Source organism: Hemicordylus capensis, chromosome 17 (genome assembly GCF_027244095.1).
Source record: "Hemicordylus capensis ecotype Gifberg chromosome 17, rHemCap1.1.pri, whole genome shotgun sequence".
NCBI lineage: Eukaryota > Metazoa > Chordata > Lepidosauria > Squamata > Cordylidae > Hemicordylus > Hemicordylus capensis.
In genome coordinates this window covers 15,920,608-15,940,695 of record NC_069673.1, presented here as the reverse complement: position 1 = coordinate 15,940,695, position 20,088 = coordinate 15,920,608, and the positions used below count along the sequence as shown (strand labels likewise).

General features: G+C 55.8%; 4 protein-coding genes across 6 annotated transcripts in view; 3 read left to right on the top strand and 1 right to left on the bottom strand.

The window, feature by feature from the left end:
• The window catches only part of RABGAP1 (RAB GTPase activating protein 1), a 48,830-nt gene extending 43,276 nt beyond the window's left edge, over positions 1-5,554 (bottom strand). The window contains exon 1 of the mRNA XM_053281644.1: positions 5,406-5,554. The gene's annotated coding sequence lies outside the window, so the exon portion shown is untranslated. The remainder of the gene's footprint in view (positions 1-5,405) is intronic.
• A 37-nt stretch (positions 5,555-5,591) lies between these two features.
• ZBTB26 (zinc finger and BTB domain containing 26) lies at positions 5,592-9,533 on the top strand. Its single transcript, XM_053281655.1, has 2 exons — positions 5,592-5,781; positions 6,969-9,533. Exon 2 carries the CDS (start codon positions 6,979-6,981, stop codon positions 8,353-8,355), a length of 1,377 nt encoding a protein of 458 aa, XP_053137630.1. The 5' UTR covers positions 5,592-5,781; positions 6,969-6,978; the 3' UTR covers positions 8,356-9,533.
• A 2,370-nt stretch (positions 9,534-11,903) lies between these two features.
• On the top strand, positions 11,904-16,657 carry ZBTB6 (zinc finger and BTB domain containing 6). The gene is made up of 2 exons (XM_053282643.1): positions 11,904-12,005; positions 12,938-16,657. The coding sequence occupies exons 1-2, from the start codon at positions 11,926-11,928 to the stop codon at positions 14,223-14,225; spliced, it is 1,368 nt and encodes a 455-aa protein (XP_053138618.1). The 5' UTR covers positions 11,904-11,925; the 3' UTR covers positions 14,226-16,657.
• Positions 16,658-17,320: 663 nt separating this feature from the next.
• The window catches only part of RC3H2 (ring finger and CCCH-type domains 2), a 29,960-nt gene continuing 27,192 nt past the window's right edge, over positions 17,321-20,088 (top strand). For 2 of the 3 annotated variants that reach the window (XM_053282046.1, XM_053282048.1), the window contains exon 1: positions 17,326-17,447. The gene's annotated coding sequence lies outside the window, so the exon portion shown is untranslated. Of the gene's footprint in view, positions 17,448-20,088 lie in introns of all 3 variants that reach the window. The other variant, XM_053282047.1, reaches the window with a different exon arrangement.

Here is a 20,088-nt window from a genome sequence, read left to right as displayed (position 1 = left end):
GAGCATTTCCTTTAAAAACCGAAAAGCAGGCTGAAATAGAAAGGTATGCACTTAGACCAGAGCACCCCAGGTCCCAGAAGAGAGTGAAAAGGGATGCTGACTCCCCCCCCAGCATTATGAAGGGGAGTACAGAAGGTGCCCCCCCCCCAACAGGCAAGGCACTTCCAAGCCTGCCACTGCCACTGGTACGCCTCTCCCCAAGAATGAGGAGCATGGAGCGGACCCCCAGACAGGCGGGGTACTCCCAGACCCCTCAGGAAGCTGAAGTGCCCCCCAAGACCAGGATGGCTAAAAAGGAGGAGACCGGGTGGGGCTGGGGAGCCAGGAACACGCATCGGTGCCTGCAGACCTCAAGCCGCACCGACCATGGGTCGCTATCAAACAGACGCACGTGTGTGTGCACAAATCCTGCCCTAAGCAGCAGAGCCCAGGAGGGCAAGCTGGCTTCTTTTCCTCCAGAGCCACACAGCAGAGCTCCTCTGAGCCGCTCCTCTCCCCGGCCTGCCAGTCATCCAGGCTGCAGCTGAAACCCACAAGCTGCCTCTTGAGACGGTGCCCAGGGACCCAAGTTCAAGGCTGGGCTCGCACAGGCGCTCCCAAACAGCCACGCCCTCCAAGTGGGAGGAAAGGCCTCTCCTGCGCCTTGTTCCCAACATCTGTGTAGAAAGAAGGTGGAAGCAAATGTCACAAACCCAGGAGGACGCGGAGACTTCACACCGCGGCATTTGCCTTGTCAAAGACAAGGCGGGGCCACCCAATCATTTTTCAGGCTTGAAAGGCTATTCCAGCCCTGTGGAGGCCACGGGTGCCGGAGCAGTCAGACCAGCCCCACCCGCCCAGGTTTGCAATTCGTTCCTCCCTTCCTCAAGAAGCAGGGAAGGCGAGTCCTGCCTAGACCTACCACACTGGCAGCATTAGCCGTGCCGGAGCAGCAAGAGGCCTGCCCTGACAAGAGCTCTCCAGTCAATAAACTCCAGGCCAGAAATCTGGGTCTCTGTTCACAGCAACAGAGGAAGCTGCCATCTACTGAGTCAGACCCTTGGTCCATCTGGCTCAGTATTGTCTACACGGACTGGCAGCAGCTTCTCCCAGGTTGCAGGCAGGAGTCTCTCTCAGTCCTCTATCTTGGAGATGCTGCCAGGGAGGGAACTTGGAACCTTCTGCTCTTCCCAGAGCGGCTGCTCCATCCCCTGAGGGGAATCTCTTCCAGTGCTCACACATCAAGTCTCCCATTCATAAGCAACCAGGGCAGACCCTGCTTAGCTAAAGGGACCAGTCATGCTTGCAACCACCAGACCAGCCCCTAACTAAGGCCCTTCCCCGAGGCAAAGAAAGTCCGTTCATTTTCTCTCTCTCTCTCCACCTCTCCCTCCGGCCTACAAGCCCATCACGCCACTTCCCTCCACAGATAATGATCAGGAAAGTGGGGAAAAGCTGCCGTCCTGCAACAGTCCTCTTTAGGACAGGTATCCTGTACTCGAGAGGAAAACACTCCACTCTGGGGACAAGCCTCCCTGGCCAATGTGGATTTGCCATGTTTCCAGCGTATGCACAGGGCCTTCTCACACTTCACCCACCCGGCTTTAAGCTCTGGCTCAGCATCCTGGCAGCCAGCCTCAAATGCAGACACTATTGAGCACGAGTAACCCTGCAGCTGGTGTTCTGCTGAGGTTTCACCTGAGCCACCAACGAGCACAGGAGAGAGAAGCACAGCAGCGCTGGTCAAAGCACGGCTTGGAACATTTGTTTTAAGCACCAAAAAGCATTCACGTTTGCTTTTATGATTATCTAATCCTTTGAGCTGAAGAACAGACATTCCCTGGGGAAAGGGGGTCCACTCTTGGTCCCCAGAGCCATAAACATGGATCCGTGTTGAAAATTGGAGCATGGATTTAAGCACACAAGAACAGCCCTGCCAGATCGGGCCCAAAGGAGGCCCATCTAGCCCAGCATCCTGCTTCACACAGTGGCCCACCAGATGCCGCTGGGGCCGCCACAAGCCACTTGGAAAGAGGAAATGACCAGACCCGACCTCTTGGGAGAGGAGCTACTGAAGTCACTCAGCCAATGCGACGACATGCAAATGTGGGCATTCAGACTCATTAATTAATGCTGCCATTCACAAAACTAAAACATTGACATTCAGGTTTAGCAGCCTGACAGTTATCAGACAATAAAAGCCTCGCTTCCCACTCTGAGAACAGCTGCTCAAGAGCAAAGGGCCCCGGAACCCACATGGCCACGAGAGCATCCCGAAGCAAAGATTATAGTGGCGACTGCTAATGCCCAAATGGAACCCCAAGTTTTGCTTTAAATCCATGCTGCTAGCCCTCATGTTGTAGAAAGCTGAAATGCCTTGGAGAGTCCCACTGAGCAACTTTTGAACACTGTCAAAAAGGCTGGTTGAACAGGGGGAAAGTTGTTGTTATTTCAATGATGTCTAGAGGACCATCAATATGCGTGCTGCTCCTGAAGAGTACAATACAAAGAGACAGTCCCTGCCCCAAAGGATTTTGCAGTCAACATGTCAACACGGGGGGGGGGGGGTGCAATAGTCAGAAGGAAGGAAGAGAGATGGAAGTGACAGCAAACAGCTAAAAAATCAATGTTCCAAGCCAAGGATTTGGGCACAGTCCAATGGGAATAAGGACTACCATGTGTGCATCTGTTCGGCAAGGGGCCGTGAGCCATAGAAAGATTGCTGGGTGTGGCTTGCAGGAAATGGCAACAGCTCTGTGGAGGCGGAAGAGTCCAGAGGCTGAGAAAGATAGGATAGCCGATAACCCCAGAAGCAAGAGGCAGCACCTGGAGGGTGTTCACGCAAACTAGACTACTTAGTGAAAAGTTACAAAGCCTGCAAAGCTTCTAAAGGACTCGGAGCATGGATTTAAGCACATAAGAACAGCCCTGCGGGATCAGGCCCAAGGAGGCCCATCTAGCCCAGCATCCTGTTTCACACAGCGGCCCACCAGATGCCACTGGGAGCCTACAGGCAGGCGCTGAGGGCATGCCCTCTCTCCTGCTGCTGTTGCTCTCCTGCAACTGAGATTGAGAGGCATTGTGCCTCTGAGGCTGGAGGTGGCCTATAGCCCTCCAACTAGTAGCCGTTGATAGACCTCTCCTCCGTGAAGTTATCCAAACTCCATGGAAGTTATCCAAGTTAACCAGAGGCTCACAAGGACAACAAAACATTCAGCCAACTCCACAGGGTACGTACCCTGCACGGCCTCCGCTCCCAAGTCGGATCCAGGAGACAGAACCAGAGAAGCTGTTCTAGGAGGTCCCTGGCTCTGCTCCTCCAGCGATCTTCCGCGAATGAGGATTCCAAATGAAAGCATATCTGCCTAGCGCAGACATTCCAATGACCATTTCAAAACATGGAATGGGAGAGCATTCATTTGAATCGTGTTGCTAATGCTGCCTGGGGCTGGGACAGAAAAGCAGAAACATTCTCTAGATGCCAGTTACTCTCTGCGTGCGGTTGGCATGCCACTGACGACAGGGAAGTTCTCAGAGACCCAGGATCTCAATGATCACTAGGCAAAGTCAAAAATTCAAAAAAACATGTGCTGGGAGACGTCTAGAGCTCCTGAGCCGTGCCAGAACACATTCGTTTCCTGCCATATGTCCCCTCTACACACACACACACACACACACACACACACACACACACACACACACACTCTCTTTTTGTTTGCACAATAGTATTTTACAATTTCTTGGGCCCATTGAGCAATGTGGAAGTCTCAGTGTGTAGTTTTCCTGTTTTCTGAAAACCACCAAAACAAACCCTTTGACATTTTGCAACGAGGGCCGGTGGGAGGGCAGTGCACAGTCTGGCCAGATCGCCGCTCTGTGCCCCCACCCACCCCAGACCTGTTGATTTCACTGGGATGGGGCCCCCTTCTCTTAGGGGATGGGACCGCAGCTTGGTGGTAAAACATCTGCTTGCAAACAGAAGGCCCCAGACTCAATCTCCGGTTCAAAGGATCTCGGGAAGCAGCTGCGGGGAAAGGCCCCTCTCTGCCCAAGAGCAGCTGCCAGTCAGAGGAGACAAGAGCAGGCTTGACAGACCATACGGACACAAGACAAGCCCTGCTGCATCGGGCCCAAGGAAGCCTATCCCGTCCAGCATCCTGTTCCACACATGGCCCACCAGATGCCCCTGAGGAGCCCACAGGCAAGAGGGGAAGGCAGGCCGTCTCTCTTGCTGTTGCTCCCCTGCAAGATGGTTGGACTCCATACTTAATATTATAAAATGTTAGAGTTGGAAGAGACCCCTAGAGGTCTTCTAGTCTAACACTTGCCAGGTGCAGGAACCCTGAATGGTGGCCGAACAGCCTCTGCCTGAAAACCTCCAGCAAAGAGGAAGCCTCTGCAACAGCATGAGGCGGACAGTTCCGCTGTCTTACAGTTAGAAATCCTTTCCTGATGTCTAGCCTGAATCGGCTTCCTTGCCACTTCAACACACTGGTTCTGGCCCTCCAGATGTCTGAAGAGAGCCGTTATATCTCCCCTGGGACTTTTCTTCTCCGGCAGGGCGGACGACTATTTTTATATATAGGAATGTAGAAAACTGCCTTCTACCAAGTTGGACCCTTGACCCATCCAGCTCAGGATTGCCAGCAGCTCTCCAAGGTTTCAGGCAAGAGTCTCTCCCAGCCCTCCCTGGAGATGCCGCCGGGGAATCAAGCCATGCAGATGCTCCGCCACTGAGCCGCGGCCCCAACGAGTAGCCTCCCCTCCCAATGCAAACCAGGGCAGACCATCCCCGCCTGCGGCCGGACAGCACTTCCCCCAGGCGGAGCCACTTAAATCCCCGGGGTGGCTTCCAAGAGTCACTCGGGGATGGAGGAGGGAGGGCTGCATTGGGGGGGGGAGGGATGTGCTACAGCCAGACCCTTGGTGGGGGGAGGGGGCTGGATCTGCCCCCACGAGGGAGACCCCTCCAGCCGGGGTCCCCAGAGGTTGGCGACTACAACGCCCAGCACCCCCAGCTGCAGAAGCCCTTGCTTGGGGATTATGGGTGTTGTAGTCCACAACCACGGGGGCCCCCGGCTAGGGGGAGACCGCACCCCTCCCCCCAAAAAGGGAGTCCTGTTGTGGGGAGGGGGGCTGCCAGGGAGGACACGCCGGGGGGACCACTGATGGGTGGCCATGGCAACCGGGAGGCCCCCCGCCGCAGCCGCCCCCTCCCCTCCAGGGCAACAGTCAGCGACAGGCGGGCGGGCAGCCCCACCCCACCCCGCCCTTAAGGGGGCGGCCCCCTCGAAACGGGCTGGAATAGGGATATACAATAAACAGCCTACGGCGACCCGCCCCCCCCCATAAGGGGGAAGGAGAAAGAGGAGAGAGCCCTCCCCCGCGAGGAAGAGGAGGAGGAGGAAGGGGAAAAGGGCGCTCACCAGGCCGCCGCCGCCGCCGCCGCCGCCTCAGCAGCAGCGCCGCTGCCGGGCCTCAGTCGGGCCGCCCCAGTCCGGACTCCCGGCCCCCTCCCTCCCGCGTCACGTGACCCTGCTCGGCCGGAAGCTCCGCTGAACCGCTTCCGGCGCCCGCTGCGGCCACTTCCGGCTCGGGGTTTCCCTCCCTCGGCCCGCTCCCGGACGGCGGGGAAGGGAGAAGGAGCTGCACCCGGAAGCGGAGCGGCACTTCCGGTCAGGGGGCGGCGGTGGTGGCGGCGCCGCTCCCCCGGCCCACCCGCGCTCCCCGTGTCCGCCCCCCCGGGCTGGCCCCGAAGCTGCCCCCGCCTCGCCGCTGCCGCCGCCCGGGGGAGGCCAGGAGGTGAGCGGGCCAGTGGAGGAGCAGCAGGAGGAGGGGTGCCCGAACCTTGGGGGAGGGCGCTGTGGAACTCGCGGCCACAAGGTGGAGGCCCCCTCCGGCCTTCCTCCCCTTCCCGACGGCCCCCACTCTGAGGGAGGAACAGGGTTCGGCTTCATCTAGGGGTGAGCAGTGTTCCCTCGAACAGGGATTCCCAGAGGTTGTGGACTACAACACCCAGAATCGCCCACTGCGATGGCCTTTGGCTGGGGATTATGGGAGTTGTAGTCCACAGCCTCTGGGAATCCCTGTCTGAGGGAACCCTGGGGATGAGGATCCTCCAAGGAGGAGGCTGCAGCTTCTCCTCCTTCTCCCATTGTTTGCCCTGGTAGACTGCCTCTGAACAGGGAGGGCCTATGGAGCAGTCCTGGTGGGTGGCGCTTGGTAATCTGCTTCTACTCCTCCATGGATTTCCCTGATACCCTTTTAAAAAATTAAATAAAGGTCTAAAAGCCAGTGGCCTTTCTTATGGGAGTGAGTTTGTGGTGGTGGTGGTGGCGGCGGCGGCAAGCCTAGGTAGTCAGCTTCCAGAATTTGCTTCTGCACGCGGTGACGGCCATGGTGGCTATGGCTAGCTTAGATGTAAAGGGCATTCCAGAGGTAATATCCCTCAAGGTGTGCATTAGACATCTGTGGTGTCTAAGAGTGCGAGCTGGGAAGTCCCTGCTTCAGATTGCTCGGCTGTAACTTTCCTGGGTGGCCTTAAGGGAGCCCAGCCCTGCCCCACCGGGGGTGCCGTAGAGTGGAGAAAATAATACTGGCTTTCATTGGCTGGGTGGAAGGGCTCCTCAAAGTGCTTCGAGCACTTGAAAAATACAACGTGCTGTGGTTGGGTTTGTTTGCTGCTTTTCAGTGCTTTGCCAGTCCAATTGCTAAGGTGCTTTCCAGTCTGAAAAATACTCTGCACTCCCTGTTTGTTTGCTCTCTCAAGAAACCGGAATTTGGGTTAGGCAGGCTGAGGTGAAGAAATCACTTAACAACGAGTTATTGTTGCCCTGTGAGAACTAGAACGGGAGAGAGTTGCAGATCTCCGATTGTGGGTTACACTTGTACTGAACTTCCTTCTTTCTCAACTGCGATTGTCTTTTCATTCTTTCCACTTATGCAATTAAGCTGTTTTCCTCCTGTCTCTGTCTGCCTGGCCCTTCCAGGTCTGCCAAAATGACTGAGCGATCCGATATCCTCCACTTCCAATTCGACAACTACGGCGACTCGATGCTGCAGAAAATGGACAAGCTGAGAGAAGAGAACAAGTTCTGTGACGTAACGGTCCGCATCGACGACCTCGAGGTCCACGGCCACAAGATCGTCTTTGCCGCCGGCTCACCCTTCTTGCGGGATCAGTTTCTGCTGAATGACTCCAGGGAAGTGAAGATCTCTATCCTGCAGAGTTCAGAAGTGGGGAGGCAGCTGCTCCTCTCGTGCTACAGCGGCGTCTTGGAGTTCCCTGAGATGGAGCTGGTGAACTACCTGACTGCTGCTAGCTTCCTCCAGATGAGTCACATTGTAGAGCGCTGCACGCAGGCCCTGTGGAAGTTTATCCGGCCCAAGCAGCAGCTTGAGAACAAAGAGGACGGTGGGCGGCAGACAAACACTTCAGAACCAAAGGAGCATCAAGGGGCAGGGAGGCCGGAGAAAGAGGAGGAGGAAGAGGAAGAAGAAGAGGAGGAGGAGGAGGAGGAGGAAGATTCTTTGCAGCCAGACTCTCCTCCTTGTATCCAGCCCTCAGAGGACAGCCTGGACATGGACGACGGCGACATTCAGATCGTGAAGGTGGAGTCCATCGGGGAGGTGGCGGAAGTCCGGAGGAAAAAGGAGCAGAGCCCATTTATCTCTTCCGAGCAAAGCGGGCTCCCGGAGCCGCAGCACTCCCTCATCAACTCCACGGTGGAGAACCGCGTGGGCGAGCTGGAGCAGAGCCAGCTCCACAACTACGCCCTCTCGTACGCCGGAGGCGACAGCCTTGTCATGGCTCCCAAAGACATGTTTGGCCCCGGCCCCCGGGGGGTGGACAAGGGCTTACAGTGGCACCACCAGTGCCCCAAGTGCACGCGGGTCTTCCGGCACCTGGAGAACTACGCCAACCACTTGAAGATGCACAAGCTCTTCATGTGCCTGCTGTGCGGCAAGACCTTCACGCAGAAGGGGAACCTCCACCGGCACATGCGGGTCCACGCCGGCATCAAGCCCTTCCAGTGCAAGATCTGCGGGAAGACCTTCTCCCAGAAGTGCTCCTTGCAGGACCACCTCAATCTGCACAGCGGCGACAAGCCCCACAAGTGCAACTACTGCGACATGGTCTTCGCCCACAAGCCCGTCCTGAGGAAGCACCTCAAGCAGCTGCATGGCAAGAACAGCTTCGACAACGCCAACGAGCGCAACGTCCAGGACATCGCGGTGGATTTCGACTCCTTCAGCTGCAGCTCCGGGACGGACTCCAAAGGGGGCCAGCAAGCCGACACCAGCCAGGTACTGGACGCGGGGAAACTGGCGCAGGCCGTGCTCAGCTTACGGAGCGAAAGCGCCTGCGTGAACTAAGCCCGGGGGTGGAGGGGGGGGCACCTCTTTCTGGGCACTGGAGCAGGAAGAACGGGAAAGAGCTGTGTGGGGCCTCTTCCTTGGGCTGTGCTGCAGGAGAAACTGCGGCAGGCCTTCAGCCCCCATCCTAGAGTGACTGGATGTGTTCTGTGAGCCCAAGCCTCCGGGACCCTCATGCAGAAAGGCCACAGTGGGTGCAGAGGCCTGCCTCTTGTCTGTGCTCTGCGGAACGGCCTCCGCTAAGCCCCTTTTCAGAGAGCTGCTGGGGTGCGTGCAGCTAAGCGAAAGGGAATCCAGACGCCCCGCCAGGGATGAGTTTTTAAGCTAAAAAAGACTTCTGAGTTCTCGAGAAAAAGCACTGGATAATTGTAAGCTCTTAATGTTTGATCACGCCTCTGTGGGTTTGTTTTTAATGTGTCTGTTTGGAAAGCAAGAGGTACTTGCCTTCAGTTCTTCTTACCCTGAAGTGGAATCGGCCTCCTGTCGTGTTTGACCCCAGTGAGTGGAGCCCCTTGACCCCTTTGTACTCTTAAGGCTGCTGCTTGGGGGGGGGCAGGGGGGGCAGAAAGAGGGTGCTTGCAGCGGAGGAGTCCCCCTCTTTCCTCCCCTCCCCTGTCATGTCCGACACTCACCATTGTGGTTTGCTCCAGCGGACTTCCCACCCCACCCAGTCCCAGCCTGTGTGGAAACTGTGTCATTAGACTAGAAAGGTTAGAAGTTGCATGTCCCCGTGGACTTTCCCCGGCTCTTGTCTCTGGCCCTCTTCCCACACTGTCTCTGGGAGGGCATCTGGCTGCCGCCTCCAGATCTCGCTCCCACACTCGACCCTTCAGAGAGATCTTCTCTGAGCCACTCTAGCCATCTCTCTCAGCTCGCTCATCACTCAAGTCTCCCATTCTCTCCCCGAATCCCCTGGCCCTCTTGTCACGTGGGTTGTAAGCCCTCTGGCCTGGCCCCATCGTGGGTGGGGGTGGTGGAATCCTGTTGCCACTACAGAAATGATAGTGCAGTGGCGGGGGGGGGGGTCCTTGCCCAAGCCGGGGAGGCACGTTGGCACCCTTGCAGGGCCATGGACTCCCAGGCAGTTAGGATGCTGGGATGTGGCTCCTCACCCCAGGCTCACCTTCCAGATCACTCGTGTATGTAATAAAAATGGAGAGAAGAACTCCTGAGCAGTCGGCAAATGCTTCAGCGTTCATTGCAAATATTCTGTGGTGGTTGCCGTTGTGTTGGTCCTTGGGTTCTGGCCGGTGGGCCCGTGTGGGGAGGCCTGCACGGATCCTGGCTCAGGCTAGGCTGCTGCAGTGTTCTGCTCTCTCGTGACCAGGGCCTCTTTCCCTACTGGAGGAGGGAGCTAGGAGCAGGCTGCTGAAGGAGGACGGCGGCTTTCCATTCCTGGCCGTTCAGTGGTGCTCTCTGCAGAGGAGGAGTCCCGTCTTGGCACACAGGCCTCTGCTCCCCACAAGCACACCCACTATCTCCTGTCAAGACTGTCTTGCTGCTCCCAAGGCAGAGGTGGGGCTCTTTTCAGACCGTTTTCCAAAGAGGTTTTGCAGCCGCTGCTCTTTATGGCTTTCAGGCTGAAACTGGCTAGTCACGAGCTTCTACAACTGGGCCAGATTCAGGAAGAAACTGCAACCTTCTGCCAAGGAGGCCTTGTGCTGGGCCTCTCCACAGTGATCTCTGTTGCCACAATCCCTGGATGAGGGTTACGTAGCCTGCCCTGAGCTCCTTGGAGGAAGGACACTGGCTCCCTTCGGAGGCAAGAGCCAGCCGGCTATCCAGCAAAACTGGCACTGGCCAGGAATAGGCCCATCCATGCCTTGGGGTTTCCCCGCTGAACAAGCAGCATTGCCCTGCTGGGCCCCTTATGCCTGGAGTTAAGAAAGGAGTTCCCAACCCTGGACTGCAATTCCCATCACCCCTGGCTGCAGTGGCTGTGGGGATTGTAGTCCAGCCACTTCTGGGGGCCCCAAGGTTGAGAAACCCTTGAAGGTGAAGGCTCTGAAATTGCCCCTTAAGCGGGTGGGAAGGGAGGCTGCCAGTGTCCCCTTCCCAACAGGGATTCCCAGATGTTGTGGACTACAACTCCCAGAACCCCCAGCTGCAATGGCTTTTGCTTGGGGATAATGGGAGTTGTAGTCCCATTGGTTCTTGCCAGGACCAACTCTTGGAAGGTATGACCACCCTCAACTGGCAGGTGGGGATGCAGCTGTGCCTTCATCTCCTCCTGCCCCTGGACTCCAGGGAGGATTCGGGCTGCCCACTGTCGGAAACAGGGTGCAGGCTAGACCTAAGCCAAGATTTTTAAGAGACAGGAAGAGAGAAGTTGACCTGTTTAAAGTGTCTTGGGGTGGGCAAGGGTGTGTTTCTGGGTGTCAGGTGTTGTGGGGACTTCCTCCAATGACAGAGAATGGCACCAGGAAGCAGAAACCTGGTGGTGGGCCAGCAGCAGAAACCGCCCCCCCCTTGCAGGAGCCAGAGGGGTGGGGTGCAGTTAGGAAGTGCTACTCTGTTCATGAAGGGTCCCTGTAAGCCCATCAGCCTGCAGTGCCATGTTGGGCACAGACTCTTGCAAGTGAGCAAGGGTGGGAGGGGGCCGCTGAGTGCTACTTCAGAGAGCCTGGCGGCAGCATCTCCAGGCTGCAAAGAACCCTGCCTGAAACCCTGGAGAGCTGCTGCTGCCAGTCAGGGTAGACGATACTAACAGAGAGGGGCCAGGGGTGGCTTGGCTGTGGATAATAAGGCGCCTTCTTCTGGGGAAGGGCTGTAGCTGAGGGGCAGAACACCTGTGCGCCCGGGTCCAGCCAGTCACAGGAGCATAGGAAGCTCCCGTCTACCGAGCCAGACCCTTGGTCCATGTAGCTTCTCCCCAGGTTGCAGGCAGGAGTCTCTCTCTCAGCCCGGTCTGGGAGATGCTGCCAGGGAGGGGACTGGGAGCCTGCAGATGCTCTTCCCGGAGCGGCCCCATTAGCCCCTCAGGGGGATATACCCTCCCAGGGCTCGTCACACTTCTAGTCTCCCATTCACAGGCAACCAAGGCGGACCCCGCTTAGCGAAAGGGACGAGTCACGCTTGCTGCTGCCCCCAGACCCGCGCTCGCAGCCAGGACTCTCCAAGGGTCCCCAAGAGCCTGGCGGCGAAAGGGGTCGCAGGCGACGGGAAGCAGCTTCCTCTCTGCCCAGGACCTTGGAGAGAGCCGCTGCCGCTGCCGCTGCCGGTCAGGGCCGGCCACGCTGAGCCCGGCAGAGCAGGGGTCCGGCTCGGCAGGAGGAGGTGGCTGCAGCAGGGACTGGGGCGGGCGGGCGCGCTGACCCACCGGGCGGGGGGCTGGCTCGGCGTGCAGCCGAAGCAGCAGCTCCTGCCGCTCCGGGCAGGGCGAGGGAGGAGGAGCTTCTGAGCGCCCCGCCCACCCACGCGGCGAGGGGGAAGCCACGCACTTCCCGGCTTGCCCCTGCTCGCCTCCCCATTGGTTGCAGGAGCAGCCAATGAGGGCGCAGGCGTGTGGGGGCGGGGCTGGCTGCCAGGCCACTTCCGGTTGAAGGGGTCGCTGTGGAGCTCCGGAAGTTGATGCTTGCTGCAGCCGCTGAACAAGCTCTTTCCCGGCTGGAGAGGAGCGGGCTGGGCCCCACTGGCAGCGGCAGCCCCCAGTGAGCAGCGGGGCGCGGGAGGCAGGGGCGGCGCGGGCAGCTGCCGGTGGTGGGCCCCCGAGAAGAGCGGCCGGGGAGCAGCTGGGACCCAGACGACAGGCCTCTTCCCGCGGGAGCTCCCAGGGACTGACCCGGCCGCCCCCTGCCTGCAGAGTCTGCGCGCTCTGCCCTCTGAGCCAGACCCCCTGCTCCTCTCCGTCCCGGGCTGGCAGCAGCAGCCGCCGCCGCTTCCCGAAGCATCAGGCAGGGAAGGGTCTTTCCCAGCTCAGATTGCTCCGGCAGGCGAAGCTGGGGCTCCGGCTCTGGAATCTCGGTCCCCGGATGATCTGAAGAAACAGTTGCCCCAAGAGGGGTTGGAGGAGTCCCTGGACTCTTCTGCTAATCGGGTCCAAGAGGGGACTTGGGCTGCGGCCGCTTTTCTCGCCCTTGCGAGACAAGCTGCGCCTGCAGCTCTGCTAGTCCATTCCTAGGCAGCCCAGAGCCCCTTCCGTCCCTGCCACTGGTCACCCTCAAGGGGGATGCGAAGAGGCAGCTGGGGGCGGGGGGCAGGTGATGGGCGTTGTAATCCAACAACAGCCAAGGGACATAGGAAGCTGCCTTCTCCAGAGTCAGACCCTGGGTCCATCTCGCTCAGTATGGTCTGCACTGACTGGCAGCAGCTTCCCCAAGGTTGCAGGCAGGAGTCTTGCTCAGCCCCCACCCTGGAGATGCTGCCAGGGAGGGAACCTCGGCGTGCAAGCCATGCAGATGCTCTTCCACTGAGCTCTGGCCCCGTCGTCCCCCACTACAATGCTCGCATGTTGTCTCCCCTCCAAATGCAAACCAAGGCAGACCTTGCTTAGATGTTCCTGGCTTGCTGAATTCCTGGGCTCCTTGGAGGAAGAGCAGGATATAAATGTAATAAATAAAACAAATTCCTCTCCTCCCCACAGCCGGACCGTGATCATGGCTGCTGACTCGGAGGTGCTCCACTTCCAATTTGAGCAGCAAGGGGACACCGTGCTGCAGAAGATGAACCTCCTGAGGCAGCAGAACCTCTTCTGCGACGTCTCCATCTACATCAACGACACCGAGTTCCCTGGGCACAAAGTGATCTTTGCCGCCTGCTCCACCTTCATGCGGGACCAGTTCCTGCTCACGCAGTCCCAGCAGGTACGGATCACCATCCTGCAGAGCGCCGAGGTGGGCCGGAAGCTGCTCCTCTCCTGCTATACCGGCGCCCTAGAGGTGAAGAAGAAGGAGCTCCTGAAGTACCTCACGGCCGCGAGCTACCTGCAGATGGTGCACATCGTGGAGAAATGCACCGAGGCGCTGTCCAGGTACCTCGAAATTGATGCTTCCGTGGAGGGCGGCAGCGGGAGTGCTGAGAAGTGCCACTCGTCTGACATGGAGCTGGGGAGCAAAGACAGTGGCCTGGAAAGAGACTGCGAAATCATCGAGATTTCTGAGGACAGCCCAGTGAATGTAGAGGAGCACGTCAAGCGGGAAGAGGGGGGCGTCTGGCAGGCACCCATGCAGAGTCTAGTCTCAGAACGGAAGGAGGTCAAAAGCCCCGAGATCTCCACGGTTGAGATAGGCTACAAGGACAACGAAATCTGCATTTTCCGGATGGATTCCCTCAACACTCCTAGCGTGGAAGATGAAGAGTTCTCACAGCCTTCCACCTCCTCGAAAACCAACTTGTATTTCCCCGAAACTCAGCACTCCTTGATCAACTCCACCGTGGAGAGCAGAATGGCGGAGGTGTCCGGGGGCCAATTCCCTAGCTTTGGCAGCGACAACCCGGAAGGTGCCACGGGCGGGTTCCAGAACCCCGAGGATTCCAGCTACTCGTGGCGGCACCAGTGCCCAAAATGCCCCAGGGGTTTCCTCCACCTGGAGAACTATCTCCGGCACCTGAAGATGCACAAATTGTTCCTGTGCCTGCAGTGCGGGAAAACCTTCACCCAGAAGAAGAACCTCAACCGGCACATCCGGGGCCACATGGGCATCCGCCCCTTCCAGTGCCTGGTGTGCCTGAAGACCTTCACGGCCAAAAGCACCCTCCAGGACCACCTCAACATCCACAGTGGCGATCGGCCCTACAAGTGCCACTGCTGCGACATGGACTTCAAGCACAAGTCCGCCCTCAAAAAGCACCTGACGTCTGTGCACGGCAGGAGTGGCATGGACAAAGCCGCCTTTGACTCCATTACAGAAGTCAGGATAGACTACGATTAGCAGCAGCCTGGGTGGGAGGGACAGGCCAGCCCTCCAGCAAAGCCCTGAGTCCAGCCCCCGACTTAGGCCCTCATCCTGCACATTGAACAGGCACTTGTCCCCTGTAATGCCGGCTTGCAAGCTATGGAAGTCAGAATCCCCTCCCAGGCAGGGATGTTGAGCAATGAGGACCACTCTTATTTCCCCTTAGGGGCTCCAAATTACTTATAGGGGTGGGCAAGCGTGTGCCATTTTGGGGGGATTTTTTTTTTTTTTTTTGTACAGGGCTAGTTCTTTAAAGGAACGAAATATCAAACCGGGTCAGACTTCTGCATCCCTGCTGTCATTTTTTCGCTAGGGGCAAGCAAATTTCCACTACAGTGAGCAGTCTTGAGACCTTCCAGAAACAAATTGGAGATGGCACTTTGACGCTTGCTCTTCCTCCTGTCTGAATTTTCCTCTGCTGTCGGCGAACATCGGCTGTGACATTCAGGAGGGCCAAGCGAAGCCCAGATACTTTATTTCAGGCCGTTTGACTTGTTAACAGGGCCAGCCCGACTTGGGGCCAAAGGAACGGGCCCTGTTCCTGCACATTTAAATTCTGTGTTCTTGGGAGTGTGTTTAAGAAGGAGGCAAGGTCACCTCTGGGTCGACAGCCTGCTCGCTTCCTCTTTCTTCAAAGTGCTGTCAAATCCTCTGCTGAGGAGAGGTCCTGAGAGCTGGTACTTCATGCCAAGGGCGATCATGAACAGGCCTTTGCTCTCTAGAAGGAGATGCCTTTTACTACCTTGGCTTACTTTGAGCATGTACCCGAAAAAGAAAGGAGAGGGTTAACAGACGAAAATCTCCAGTTTCTCGTTTCTCACTTAGTCTGACTGCCAGGAGCAACTCTTAGGCTCCCGTTCAGTCATGATTCCACCCAAGGCACTTTTTGGGGAGGTTTTGCTCTGGCTGGGTACTGATGTGTCGCTTCACTGTGTTGCTCTCCAAGCAGACTTTGGCATTGAGGTGTCCTGGCTTACGCGCTGGAAGAGCCTCTGCTTTGCGTGCAGAAGGACCCAGATTCAGTCCCTGGCAACATCTCCCAGTTGGGCTGGGAAACACCCCGAGTATGAAACCCTGGAGAGCAGCTGCCACTGTAGGACATCTTGAGTCTCACTCAGCAGGAGGCAGCTATATAGGTTCAACCCAGTGCAGTGGTTATTGGGGCTCCTAACTACCTGCTGATCTCCTCTTCCTCCTACCCTGAAGCACTACAGCTGCTACTTTAGAAGTACCACCATCTTTTTTCCAGACAGCTCTGTCTTCCCCGGTAAAAATAATAATAATAAAAGTGTGTATGTGTATATATATATTTTCTATAGTAACAGGATCTGACCTAAGTTTGCTTTATCATATGGTCTTGGCTTTTGTAAATCTGGATGTAAACTTTTTGATGTCTTAATTATGAGCGCTGTAAGCTCCTACATGCTGGAAAATTCTTGCGTTGGAATGATTTCCCACTGCTTGCTGCTTTTCAGATCCTCCTCCGTATCTGGTTATTTGCAAAAGCATTGTGCTAAGTGTTTGCTTGGCGAGGTGCGTTCCGTTTCGTTAGATCTCTCTGGGCAGCTTCATCTCCAAATCCATCATTCTGGGAAAAGCAACACTGAGATCTTGTCTCTGGTTGACGTCAATGTTTCTTTCACGTGGTTGTAGTGAAAACAAAACTTGCGCACTTTGGCTGAGATCCACATCTTTCAGGATTTATTTCCCAGCCTCTTGAATGAAGAGAAAGGCTAGTGGCCACACCACGTACCATTCCCCTAATGCTCACATCATTCTGCATAGAAGTCTACTTTTTTCACTGATGTTGGCTGTTTCCTGAACTTGGGGGCGATTGTGGTAGGGGATCTAGTCCAACAGCAGCTGGATGGATGTTCAACACCCAGCTGGGACTCCATGCTTGCGAAGCTCTGAATTAACTGGTTTTTTAAAAAGAAAAAACGAAACATTCAAATTCATGTAGGAACCTGAATGGAACTTTCTGGCTTCCCAAGCAACTTTGCACTAGGATTCCATTCCTTTCCCCCCAGTCCTGCAAAACAGAGAGATTACTGTATTTACCTGAATCCAAGACTGTTTTGTTTTTCCCCAGAACTTGGATGTTAGAAATCACCGGGGGTCATCTTAAATTCAGAGGTCTTTTCCTTTTGGGTAAACACAGGTATAACCTGTATTTAATCTCTCTTTTTTAAGGGACTCATCTTAAATTCAGAGTCGTCTGGTATTCAGGTAAATATGGTAGATTTTGGGTTTTGCTTTCTTTTTCTGGGCGTGTTGTAACTTAGGTGGCTGATCAATGATTGTTAATTGTTTTTATTTATTTATCTCACCATTCTGAGAACTATTTGTTGATTATGTTAAAAGGCACTCTACAAATATACTTTTAAATAAAAAAAATTGTGGGCTTACCCTAGATGTGTCAAAGTCTGAGCATGAGACACTGATTTTTTAAAAATATATATTTTAGTTGAGATTTGGGGTTTTCTAACATTCTTGTGTGTAAAATATATAAACAGGATAAATCACTGGTCTTCATTCTCTTCCCTATTGCATCCCCTGAGCTGTTGCAAAAAGCTGGGGTTTAAAACTATATTTTAAACCATTTGCATAATTTTAAAAATGACGTGCTCACACTTTTTCCATTATGCAAGTCCGGTTTCAAACATCACACGACTTACAAAAGAATCGTTTTAGTGCAACTACGTGCAAAATCCTTTCCATTTAAAAAAAATAAATCTTTACTACTTAAAGGCATTTTAAGTACTTAAGCAAGTACTTTAACGTTTGTCTAAAGAAACGCGTATCCTTTTTTCTTTTTGTGTGTGTATATGTGTGTATGTATATACTATCTACACACACAGACACAGTGATTGATTGTTTGGGGGCGGACGGGCTGAAGCAAGAGGGGCTTCTGTCACGCCCACGAGCCCTTGGAGGCCACGCCCACCCGCCCAGGGAAAGGACGAGCGAGAGGAAGGAAAGAGCGGCGGCGAGTACGGCTCTCTCTGGTCCGGCTGTGCCACGTGACCGGGGAAAAAGAAGGGCCCCGGCGCGGGCCGAAGTCTCGCGAGAGGGGGCGGGCCCTGGGTGGGCGGGGCTCCCGGCTGTCACCGCGATGAGGAGACGCCGCCGCCGACGCTGGGCCGCTCCGGGGTGCGCCCCTCAGGGGCGGTGAGCCGAGGCCAGGCCCGCCCGCAGGTACCGCGCCCTCCCCCCGCTCCCGGCGGGCCCCCCTCCCCCCCATCACGCTCGGCGGGCGGAGAGAGGAGCGGGCCGCGCGGCTCCCCCCTCCCCACAGCCCCCGCCGTTGGCGGCCCCTCCCCCCCTCAGAAAGCGGTGGGGGGAAGCCCCTCCCCCTGGCCAGACTGGGGGGAGGGCAGTTGGGGGCCCCTCCCCCCGCCCAGGCAGGGCCTTCTTCCTTCCTCTGCAGAAGCGGGCCTGCCTGGGACTGGGGGGCTCAGTGGGGGGAGGAGGTGCCAAGGGGGAGGAGCAGCAGGAGCCTCCCTCCCTCCCTCCCCTCCCCACTGTGGGGCAGGGGCTCTCTGTGTTGCCTCCCCCCCCATAGTGCTCTGCATGAAGATTTGTGGGGTGGGTAGGATTGCTGTTCCCTTCTCCTTCTCCTCCTCTACCCCCACCGAATGGGGAGGGAGGGTGGGGGCGCAGCCCCTCCAAAGGGGGCACAGCTCTTTGTTTGCCACCCCCACTCCTCGCACGCAGGCACACACCCGCCCTCCCGGTTGCCCCCTTGGGAATGAGGCTGCGCGAAGGAAGAGGAGGAGGAGCAGCAGGTGCCCCTGGCTGGAAACACCTGGGTCTGCCTCTGGGCCCTGTTCCATAGGAACATAGGAAGCTGCCGTATACTGAGTCAGGCCCTTGGTCCATCTCGCTCAGTATTGTCTGCACAGACTGGCAGCGGCTTCTCCCAGGTTGCAGGCAACCCTCCCCTCTTACCCTCCCCACCCCCAGCCCCGCAGCAGCTTCTGCTAGGTTTGGGGAGAGCTTATGGGGAGAGAAGGATGCAAGGCACCCCTTCCCTTGAAGCTGAAATGTTGCAAGTCAGCTTTTGGGTTACACAGAATGCTTCTTCAAGCCTTGGTGCACAGAGGCAAAACATGCTGTTATGCAGCCAGACCACTAGGCTTTCAGAGTAAGGGATGTGCGATCTGAATACACCTTAGCAAGAATGTTAGGCTGATTGACTAAGTCCTCACAAGACTGCTTTGGGCAGAAGACGCTTTTGTGAGTAATGGCATGCAATATGCATAGACTCGCATGTTACTCTGGGTACCACAACACAGGCCAACAGGCTGTAATTGCACTTTGTGTGTACACAGTCAAACCCGGGTGTGCTATTGTCATGCGTAGCAATTTACATGCGTATTGCTTGTCATTTCCTGTGCAGAAATGTCATTTGCGTACGAACATTGTTATGTTGGGAGCAGCATTTTCTGTCCAGACAAAAGGCAAGTGGAATTTCCCACTACATATTAACTGGCTAATGCTACAACTTGACCTGTCTCTGCTAGGAAGTGAATATCCTGTTCTTACCGTTGTCCAATTATGTCTCTCTCCCACACTGCACTCTGCATACAAAGCTGGAGATGAGGTTTTGTTAAACTGTTGTCCTTCTGTGCCATTGTATGAAGCTGCCTTCTGTTGAGTCAGACCCTTTTCCCATCCAGGCCCATATTATCTGCTCTGGCTGGTAGCAGTCAGAATTAAGGACCTTCTGCATGCTGCACATTGAGCTATGGCCCGCCCACAAAATTTGTGTGTGTGTTGAACATAAGACACTGCCATGTACTGAGGGGGTCCTTTGGTCTGTATTGTATGTACGGACTGGTAGCACCTCCCCAGAGCTTCAGGCGGGCGCCAGAGATGGAACCTAGGACCTTCTGCATGCCCAAAAGGTGCTCTGCCACCCAGTTCTGACCCTTCCCCAATTTGTGGTTGCAACCATAATTCTTCACCGTTATGCCTTCCTGCCTGATACTGAGTCAGAACACAGGCCTGACTGGCTCATTATTGTCTGCTCTGACTGGCAGCGGCTCCAGTGTTGTGAGCAGAGAAGGATCACTTCTACCCTTACTTCCCAAAACCCTTTAAGTGGAGATGCCTGGGGTTGGACTTGGGACCTTCTGTGTGCAAATCAGGGGCTCTGCCACTGAGCCATGATCCCACCCCGAATTATCACCGCCATAATTCTCCATCTCATCTGCCATGATGCCATCCTCCTTGTGAGAATAATCAGCATGTTCATAACGAAGCCTGTGAGCTGTGAGTCTAGCTGGCTTGGGGGTCAGTTGCACTCTGCATCCAGATGTCATAAGCTTCTTCCCCCATTACGTCTTGAAGGGGAGTTGAAGAAAGTAGGTAGAAATGGCCGCAAAGCTCAGCAAGTTTGAGTTTGCCTCGTGTGTTTTTCACCTGTCTGTGCTTTATGCACAGAGATGTGCAAAATGTTCACTAGATGATACAGGAGATGTTAGCTTTTTGGTTAGACAGCTGGAGCTGTTTGGATTCTATGTGTGCCCCAGAAGATTCTGAATGAAACTTAAAACTATTAAAGGTGTGCAAGAGCTATGGCAATGTTTTCCCCCAACTATGATGTAAGCATTTGAGAGGAGTGCAGGCTTCCAAACTACATGGAATCCTTCAGCAGGCAGGATTTCTTTTTGCCCTACCTTGTTGAAAGAGTTCTGTGTGTAGCTGAGAACCCTGCATATTCCACTGCTAGAGAATGGCTCAGTAATCTTGGTGTGAAGTGTCTCAGCTGCCACATCATAAGCAGCCCTTTGTAGGCTGGAGTGCAGAGGGGCATTTCCCTGCCTCCCCATGT